This window comes from Nelumbo nucifera, chromosome 4 (assembly GCF_055504915.1).
Source record: "Nelumbo nucifera cultivar China Antique chromosome 4, China Antique-T2T, whole genome shotgun sequence".
In the NCBI taxonomy this organism is placed as follows: Eukaryota; Viridiplantae; Streptophyta; class Magnoliopsida; order Proteales; family Nelumbonaceae; genus Nelumbo; species Nelumbo nucifera.
The window spans coordinates 33,266,756-33,277,173 of record NC_142652.1 but is presented as its reverse complement, the minus strand read 5'-3'; the positions used below and the strand labels follow the sequence as shown (position 1 = coordinate 33,277,173).

General features: G+C 43.2%; 1 protein-coding gene across 1 annotated transcript; it reads right to left on the bottom strand.

Moving 5' to 3' along the window:
• Positions 1–2,551: 2,551 nt before the first annotated feature.
• Positions 2,552–4,019, bottom strand: LOC104609974 (uncharacterized protein At4g22758). The gene is made up of 2 exons (XM_010276426.3): positions 3,124–4,019; positions 2,552–3,032 (listed from the first exon to the last, which is right to left on the bottom strand). The coding sequence occupies exons 1-2, from the start codon at positions 3,347–3,349 to the stop codon at positions 2,818–2,820; spliced, it is 441 nt and encodes a 146-aa protein (XP_010274728.1). The 5' UTR covers positions 3,350–4,019; the 3' UTR covers positions 2,552–2,817.
• Between the last annotated feature and the right edge of the window lie 6,399 nt (positions 4,020–10,418).

The following is a 10,418-nucleotide window of genomic DNA, read 5'->3' as shown; positions in this document are numbered from 1 at the left end:
GTGCTCATAAAACCTATTTTTTCAGGAAAAAGAAAAATTTAAGGGACAGTGACCAAATTCATGAGTTGGTTGTTATAATTTAAAGAGGTTAGCATGGCCAAATTCATGGAATTCCTTTTGTTAAATATGGATTATTATTCCGCTCTGACTCTGAAGATGCTTAGTACCCAAGTCTGGGCCCGAAACTTGGGATCCAATCCCACATTACCCTCTGACCTACTGACCATTGACTAGCTTCCTTCCTATAGGTCCCAGCAGACAGGGAGGAAGGAAAGTGGATGGTTTTTCCCTATAAATAATATACAAAGAGAAGGCATCTAGAGAATATTTCTTTCATCTATACAAAATTGAATTCATTTCTTTCCCTTTTTTTCCCACTTTTAATCCATCAGAGAGAATCTGAGAGGCGAGAGAGAGTTCAAAGAGAGACTAAGAGGCGAGAGAGATTGAGAGGCGAAAGAGAGAGAGTTCGTAGAGAGACTGAGAGGCGAGAGAGAGAGAGAGTTCAGAGAGAGACTAAGAGGCGAGAGAGAGAGTTCAGAGAGAGACTGAGAGGCGAGAGAGAGAGAGAGAGAGAGAGAGAGGGGGAGTATGAGAGAGTGAGAGTCTGATAGAGAGAGGGAAAGTAAAAGAAAGGCCTGCGTAGCGGCTAGCGGGTGTCAATCTGTTAGACGACTCAGGCTGTCAGCCAGCGGGTGCCAAACTGGAGAACCTATCTCAACTCTCAGTTCGGTAGTCTAAACACTCTCAGACCGTTGAACATTTTTATTTGATTTTTTTAAAAAGAAAATATAATATTATATAAAAATATATATCGGTCGGTTCGATTAACCACTAGTTTTTTAGATGATTAACCGAAACTTTTGATTAACAGATTTTTTGATTCGGTTTCGGTCGATTTGATTTTCCAGTTTTTTTTGCTCACCCTGACTGAAGGCTTGTAAAATGCCAAACACCTACCTTGTTTCAGGTTGTCAGTTGGAAATTGGTTTGAGTCACTCTTGCAATTTGCTGGGTATCTCCCCCCCCTCTCTAAGTATATGTTTGATTCCGTTTAAGTTTATCGAGTAAACATTTATTGACGATGCCACATAAGCGCCCCGTCAGCAAATGCCTCATTAATTGCATTTGTCTGCATTGAATTTTGTTTGTACACCTCTCATGTTCTAGGAAGTTTTATTTTAGGGCTTCATAAAATGGGTAAGCATTTATTTTAGAGCTTCATAAACGCCCTCGTGTGTTTCTTGGAAAATGTTTACGGAATAAACGTAAACCAAACCAAACAACCTGTAAATGCATGTAGGTCCCAATTCTTTACTGCTGCAACAAATAGCAAGTATAAATTTGTATTCTTCCTATAATAATAGTTATCTAATTAAAGGAGTATTTGATACTGCAGCGAGTTTAAATTTACTGGACCCCACTCCCACTGTAATATATTAAAATCATATGATTTGAACCACATCGCGTTCCATATAAAAGTATTCTGTACAGTGGCGTGGATGCATTGTCAATAGGGGTGTCAATTGAACTCTAATCCGATCCAGTCTAATGTAAATCCATTAGAAATGGATCGGGTACAATTCAATCTAATAATATTTTAAAAGGTTCAATTCAATGAATATTTTGAATTAGTCCAATTTAATATATGAATCGATTAGATTAGTTTCAACTCAAACCTAATCCATTAACACGTATCAACGTAATCCAATATAAATTTATTACAAATGGATCAGGTCCAATCCAATCTACTAAATATTTTTAATTGGATTAATCCAATCCAATATGTCTTATTTGTTCATCCAATCCATCCATTGATCTACAACATTTTTGACGTGGAAGAAGAGTATTTTGCCTATTGACAACACCTAATGGGTTTAGGATGCATTTGGCACTTATCTCCTTTTTGCTATTAAAATGCCTCTATGAATGCTAAGGAATGCCAAATGCAGCCTTAGCATTCATGATAACCGATTCACCAAGCAATCCACAGATACCCACTAGATTGTAAAGTGACGTGGCTAGGTGAATTGGGCTGGATTGGATGCTTGAAAATTCCAAAATGGGTTTTGATTTCCAACTCAATTGAGCCCTAAATTCTAATCCCTAATAATCCCGCGAGCTAAACTCCTCAGCTGGAGCTCAGCCCACTAACGAACCCATACCAGATTAAACTAGGATTTACTCGGCCAAAGACCAAATAGCCATGATAAATCCATCTAATTACCTCCTAATTTATTATGAGATTAATTAATTAATGAATTATTGTTTTTACAAACATTTAAGTAAATAATAATTAATTCTTGTAATAAATCTGCATTAAAAAGCCATCCACGTGCCCTAATTTGTAGGCAGCCACAGCGATGGTAAATTGCTGCTATGGTGACTCTGGCTCTTCATGCTCATGGCATCTTCGTACGCCTGTCCCCAACTACCCAACGAAACCCTAAAATCAAACTTCTTTACACGCAATCGTTACGACTGCAACGACTTGACGATCAATTGCCCAATTCAAAAGAAGAAATTTTTGCATAGTGAAAAAAAATGGGGATTTGCAGAATAAAATGATCTCTATCTTTATTCAATCTCTGAAAAGCATAGAACTTTTATTCATGGGCATGGAGATCAGTCTTGTTCTCTGCCCAAGAACCAAACAGACGAAAGGAAATCGGAACATAACAATCAAGGGTGATCTTAGTCCAATGGAACCCCTAAACAGCTGAATGAAACCCAGAAACAAAGAGTCAAAGACTGACCTTACTAGATAAAAAACAAGTTTTTTTTCCCTTTCTAGAGACCAATTGAGTTCAGTTCAATTCAATGAGAAGATATCTTCAGATTCAGGGACTTGTTAAGCCATGCCTTCCAGCTGCCGCTCCCCTTTCTTGCTATCATGGTCAATTGCCCGTCTCCGTTCGTCGTCTGCAACTGGGGCTGGGGCTGCTGGGGCTGCTGTGGCTGCGCCTGCGGCTTCTTGCATAGCACGAAGTTTCTTCCACCGCGAGATCCAATCGTTTCCCAGGGACTCAAAGCTGCAGACAGAACAACAAATTTTTTTAAAACCCAGAAAGATAGAAGAAAAAATAAACAAACAATTCAATTGGAAAATCTCGAATTACTTACCATCTGTGCCGGCATTGGCGGAGTACAGGAGGAAGTTGTTGAGATCTGATCCGAGAACAGGGAGCCGGCCCTCACGAGCGTAGGATTTGAGGGCGGTGTCGATAACCGCGGCAACAAGCTCTTCATCATTAACGAGGAACCGGAGAGGCCCGGCGCTGCCGAGAACGTTAACGCTGATCAAGAGGCGGTTGCCCTTGGCGTTCTTCTTCGGCTTCTGTAGCAACATGTTTTTAATATCTTTGTATTTTTTACTGATTTCTCTTATCGAATGATGAAAAAGGATGAAACAACAATCAACGAAATCGATCAATCGAAATAATCAGAAAAAAAAAGGAGGAAAGATGGGAGAAGGTGGTGGCCGGTGGGTGGTGGGAAGAGGCAACTGGTTCAGGGATCAACGCCGAGGCAGCGGTAGTACCAGCCTTCCTTGCAGGAGCCGAAGGAGAAAGCGAGGATCTGGTGAAGGAAGAGAGCGGAGTCGTTCGAGACAGAGGAGGAGAACTGCGCGGATGGGATACGCGCGGTTGCCCTCGCAGGAGAAGCGAAAAGCATTAAATTACCGACGGCTTCCACCATTCACAATCCCCAGGGACGGAGTTCTCGCAGGTAAGTTTGGGGGGAAAGGCTTGCAGAGAGCTAGCCAAAAAGAGAGAAGAAAACAAGTTGAGGGAGTCAGAAAAAAAAAAAAAGAGAAATTGGTGATGCTCTCTTTGAGCCCTGCGCCCTTTTATTTTGCTGTTATTGGGTTAGGATTAGGATTAGGGTTAAGGCCTCCTGTGTCTCTGAGTTGTTCTCTCTCTCTCTTTCCAGTTAGGTCGATCCGTCCAGGGCGCGGTTTTGTGGGGGCGATGGTAGGTCGGTCGTCTGTTATTGTTCTTTGAATGCATAGTTTGTATGGCATGAAAAAGGGCAACCGATTAACAAAAGAATAGGCGCTCTCTTCTTTGAGACTTTCTATCGAACACGTAAGCAGCTTTCGTGTTTTGTCATTCTACAGCTTTCCAGGCATAAAATACTTATTTTGGGTAAACACGAATGAGCAGTTTAAACTTGAAAACCGTTGGATCCGAGACCCATTTAAACCAGGTTTCTCGGTAGGGCTGACGTAGACAATTCTAAATCCACTACCCAGTGACCAGCGGAGACTGGAGATTTACTGATTAAGCAATCCAAAAATAAGTGGGTCCATGATTGTTTCCAATCCAACGGTTGTTGTTCTCAGTCAAATTGCTAGTTTGGGTGGGGCAGGGGGCCTGATTTTTTCTGGGCCGTCCAAATGGGGAAATTAGAAAGGGCCAAAAAGATGAAGGGGGAAAGAAGAAAGGAATACTTTATACTTGGGAATCATGCAATAATAAAATGATGATTTGTTTCGGACGGTGGGGGATAAAAGGTTGGTCATATAATTGATCTTAGTACACAGAATATGTCTGAGATAGCTACAACCATCCAATTCTTTCGTCTGGGTTCAGTGCTCTCTGTTGTTTTATGTTATTTTACTCCCAACATTCTGATGTCACTCACAACTCAGAATCATCCCATCTCTAGAACCAAATCCATGCTTATGAGACTGCTTCATAACTCAAAGGAGTGTCGTTAGACCCTAATGGCTGTCTTTGGTTTGATAGAAAAATCAGAGAGAAACAGAAAGTTGTTCAGACCAAACATAGCTTATTGGATCAATGGTTGATTTTTAGATTAAATGATGCTTATTCAATCATTCTTAGAGCAAAATTTTGATGGAGAACTCTTTTCTCTTTTTGCTGAAATAAGGGATTTGGGGAAGTGGGTTTCATCTTAATGAGTTCATTCAATCAATTTACCTATTAAAACTTTGGTAAATTTTTAAAATATTCATGAAGTTACTTTTTACTAAAATGTTTAAGTTTTTTTTTTCATATTACTGGCAAACCATTTCGATCTCTTTTCTGAAACTGATTTATTTTTCAAATTTACCCTTTATATAATTGCTTAATGGTAAAGCCATGATTTTAAATTCTTAATTTTTTTTATTTCTTCATAAAGTTTGTATTTTTCTTTTTTTTGTTTTTGTAAAACCAGCTTCAGTAGTAACTGTAAGAGTATTTTGGATATTTTGTGCCTCTTATTAAAAGATTTTAGAACTCGACTTCAGTCAATGCAAGGCACATACGAACAGCCTTTATGGCCTTGTATTGGAAATATCTCCCCATGAAATAAGGTACATAAATATACAGGTATTCCCAATGCAAGGCTGTAAGGGCTATTCAAACAGTGTTCAAACAGGTCTTGCACCGACTGAAATCGATCTCAAAATTTTAATATAAGTCTATTTGCAACTGTATCAAAAAGTTTAGAAGAAGTGATTACAATTACCAAGTTTTAAGGAAAGTTTCAACAATGCTCGGAAGCTTCAAGAGAAGTTTCAGCAATTTATCCAAAAAAATCTTGAAGTAGTGTTTGGTTTGTCAGAGAGAAAAGGATTTAGAAAGCTCACTGCGACATTGATTCATTGGTTCAGAAATAACAAACTAATCACTTGTGGCTTTTGTCTAGAAAGTGGTCGAGTGCTGCTTCCTGTTTGTAGGATGCCTTAGGAAACTAAAATCAACTCAGTCTTAGTGTGAAAAAAAAGAAAAAAAACAATAGTAAACAGAGAGCGAATTATTCTTTTACCTTTTATTAAAGAATACCATGTGCTCGTTGCATTCAATGGCGCTTATTTTTGGAGGGATTTCTTGGTTTTGAGAAGGTGCAAATGGATCGGATCCGATCCTATTTGGTCGATTCGCATCATCCCTATCTAATGTGAGAAGATTCGATTCAATATATATTATATATTTATAAATATATTAATATATATATATGTTGTTTATTTATTTATAAATATATTTTTTATATTATATTTTTATAAATTTGTTATTTTATTTATTTTTTATAAAAACATGTATATATGATGAAAATAATTAAAAAAATATTTGTATTTTTTGTTTTTATTTTATTTAAATTAGTATATTTTATTTTTTTTAATAATTTACTAATTTTTAAAGAAAACAAATTGGATCGGATCAAATTCAAAGATTCGACTTACTGATAGGATTCAAATTCAAATCGAGTCCTATCAGATCCAATCGGATCCGACATGAACAGTTTCAGATCAAATTCAACACTGAAGGATGAGCCTCAACCTGACCCGTATGGAGAAACTTGAGAAGGAAAAGGAGACACTGAAGGATGAGAAGGAGAAGCTCAAGAAGGTTGTCGCCACTGCTGATGAGAAGTTTCAAAAGTTCAAGAAGGGATTAAAGGACGAGTAGGCTGTTCGGGAGCGCCTCGAGGGGAAGCTGAAGGAGGTGCAGAAGAACCTCTCTAAGGAGCAAGAGGAGAGGGTCCGCCTAGCGGCGGGCGACCCATGCCGAGGGGTGCGCTGTTGAGACCAAGAAGCAAGCAGCCGAAGTTGAGAGAAAGGCAGCCGAGATGGCGAAGGGGTTAGTCGAAGCTGAAGGGAAGACCGTTGAGGCACTCAAGCGGGAAGCCGAGGCTGAGAAGAAGGTGGTTGAGGCTAAAGGAAAGGCTATTGAGGCACTGCGGAGGAGCTTGACAATTATGCATATGGGATGTACCTGGATGGGATCGAGGACACCAAGAAGGTCCTCAAGGAGATGTTGCCTGACTTCGACGTCGAGACGCTGAAGGTGATCCCAGATACTCCCGAGGAGGCTAATGAGGCCCCTCCCCTGGAAGGTGGCAAGGCTTAATGGAGTTTTCTTCCCCCCCCCCTCCTTTTTTTTTGGTGTACATGTGATCGGCCTGAGAGGCTGCTAAGCTTTTTGTAAAGGCTAAAAATTTGATGAAGTGTAATGACAAAACCGAGCATTCTTTTTGCATACAGTGCCTCTTTTTGTTCTTGTGCAATGTGTTCTTTTCTTTCTCCCTTTCTCATTTTTTTTTGCCGAGGGGTCCCTGCGCCTCCCAACAACAAGACCACAATGCACACACACAAAAAGTATCTTATGTTGGCTCGCTACACACACGCCTTAGGTTGTTGGGAGGGAAAGGTTGAGGTAGAGATGCACGACCGAAGTGTTGATTACCTAGCCTAATTCCTTCCAAGTGTTCACTTAGGCAAGGCAAAGGTGGCCTAGTGAAGTGCGGGGGAGAGGCCGAAGCTCACTTGGCTCCCTTTCTCCAATGATTGTTTAGGCAAGGCCGAGGTGGCTTGTCAAGCTGTGGGGGAGGAGCCGAGGATGGGCCAATGCCTGCCTGGTTTCTCTCCAAGCGGTTATGTTGACAAAACCGAGGTGACGCTCTGAGGAGGTCAGGGTCTCGGGCTGAGGCAAACCCTCGAGCATGTCAGGGCTGCCGCCTTTAGTTGATTGTGCTAAGTGTATGGGACCAAGAGACCATCGTCTGCCAAGGCGGGCCATGAGGCTTGCGAGGCCTCGGCCATCTTGGGCAATTTTGGCTAGGCAGGGTGTTAGGATGCTCGCCATTAGTAATATACCCCTGGCGACGGTCCGACAAGAGGGTGTGGTCCTCAGGAGAGGCCATGCACCTCGGCTAGTCATGAAGCCAAGGGGTCTTAGAGTCCTGGTGGGAACACACACTAAGCATTGAGCCGAAGAGGAACTTTGTTTCATTCATTCATTGCTTCATAAAAAAATTACATTCATATGTAATACATCCGGAGGTTCTTCGAGTTCCACCTCCAAGGGGCGGATCTTCCATCTAAATTTTCCAACCGAAATGTACTGGGGTCGAGCGCTTGCTTAATCCGGTAGGGGCCTTCCTAGTTGGGACCCAGCTTTCTTACTCCAGGTTCAGGGACTGGGGACTATGACCTTACTGAGGACAAGGTCTCATTCTTTATAGCACCTTTCTTTCACCTTGGAGTTATAGTAGCGGGTCACTCGCTGCTGATAGGCAGTCACTCTAATTTGTGCTTGTTCTTGGGATTCTTCCAGCATATCTAAGTTTGCATTGAGTGGCTCGTCATTCTCGGCCTCATTATACCCTTCGATGCAAAGTGTTGGTTGGTCGATCTTTGCTGGAATCACTGCTTTCGTACCGTAGGTTAGGCCAAACAGGGTCTGAGGTGTGGTTCGGTATGCCTAGAGAACACTATGTAGTTCGTTAGCCTATAGGCCTTTGGCTCTATCCAACCTGGTCTTTATTCTATCCAAGATGGTTCTGTTCGTAACCTCGGTGAGATTGTTCGTCTGGGGGTAGCCTACCAATGTGTAATGTTGTCTGATGCTGTGAGAGGTGCATCATTCTCGGAATTTAGTGTCATTGAATTGCTTTCCGTTGTCTGTAACCAGCATGTGGGGGAGGCCGAAGCGGCAAATAATGTTATTTTAAAAGAAGTTTTGAATTGCCCGCGTAGTAATAGTGGCGAGGGTTTCGGCCTCCACCCACTTGGTGAAGTAATCCATAGCAATGACGAGGTACTTCCGGCCCCCCGTTGCCTGAGGAAAGGGGCCGAGGAGGTCCATCCCCCACTTGGCAAAGGGCTAGGGGCTGTTGAGGGTGAGAGGGTGGTGGCTGGTTGATGGCAGAGGTTGGCATGTCTCTGCCATTGGTCACACTTCCGCATCAGCTCGGCTACGTCCTTGTGAAGGGTCAACCAAAAGTACCCTTGCCTTAATGTTTTCTGGGGTAGGGCTTGACAACCGAGGTGGTTGCCACAGATGCCTTCGTGAATTTCCCAGAGCACGTACTCACCCTCCTCCTGGCGGAGGCATCAGAGGTAAGGCAAGGTGAAGGATCTCCTGTACAATTTACCCTCTAGTAGGGTGTAGTGTGCTACTTGACATCGGAGTCTTTTGGCTTCGTTCCTGTCATCGGGTAGCCTCCCCGTCAGTAGGTGGTCGATGATGGGGTCCATTCAGGACGGTTGACCTCTACGAGGAGGATTTGGATGTCCTCTATGGAGGGCCGAGGTAACCTTTCCACGCGCACTATGCAGTCGAGGGCTGCGTCCGAGGTGCTCGCCAATTTGGAGAGGGTGCCAGTTCGGGTATTCTCGGCTCGCGAGACTTGCTGCAGGGAGAAACGCCGGAAGTGGCGAGCCAACTCTTGAACCTTGGCAAGGTACTTATCCATGCTCTATTCTCTAGCCTTGTACTCACCATTGACTTGATTCACCACCAACTATGAGTCGCTGAAGACTTCGATGTGCTCAAAGTCGAGGTCTCTAACGAGCTATAACCCTGCCAAGAGGGCTTCGTACTCAGCTTGATTGTTGGATGCAGGGAATTTGAATTTCAGCGCATACTCTATGATGACATCATCGGGGGTGAGGAGAATGAGGCCTTCTTCACTCCCTTTGGCATTGGATGAACCATCGACAAAAAGTCTCCACACAGGGGGGGCCCTCCTTCGGGCGTGTTTCTTCTGATTCGCCTCCGTGAGGTCGGCCGAGGGACCTGTTGAAGGTGCATTCTGCTACGAACTCCGAGAGTTTGATCACCCATTTAATCATGCGTCTCGAAGTCTTTGGCTTGGCGAGGATGGCCTTAAGGGGCTGGTTCGTTAGGACCACGATGGTATGGGCTTGGAAATATGGCCTGAGCTTTCTAGTTGAGGTGACAAGGGTGTAGGCTAGCTTTTCCACTTCGGGGTACCTGGTTTTAGTGTCGTAGAGGACCTTACTGGAATAGTATATAGGTCTCTGGACTTCGTCATCTTTTACCAAGACCGAGCTAACGGCCTCGTCCCCAACCGACAAGTACAGATATAGAGTTTCCCCTTATGTCGGTCAAGCAAGGAGCGGGGGTGAGAAGAGGTATAGCTTGAGCTCGTCGAAGGCATGCTGGTACTCCTCTGTCCACTAAATTTTTTTCAGCTTCTTAATGGTGTAGAAGAAAGGAAGGCAGCGGCCTGCCAACTTTGACATGAAACGGTTGAGAGCGGCTAACCAGCCGGTGAGTCTTTGGGTCTCCTTCATTGACCGAGGGGGTGCCATGTCTAGTATGGCCTGTACCTTTTCCGGGTTGGCTTCAATGCCTCTTTGAGTGATGACGAAGCCTAAGAATTTTCCCGAGAAAACTCCGAATGCACACTTGCTTGGGTTGAGCTTGATGTTGAACTTGCGCAAAGTATCAAAGGTCTCGGCTAAGTCCGAGGTGTGTGCTTCGGCCTTCAGGCTCTTCACCACCATGTCATCCATATAGGCTTTGACGTTCCTCCCTATCTGATTCTTGAAAACCTTGTTGACAAGGCATTGGTATGTGGTCCCTACATTCTTAAGGCCGAACGGCATCACCTTGTAGCAGTACGTGTCGTGCTCAGTGATGAACAAGATCTTCTATTCG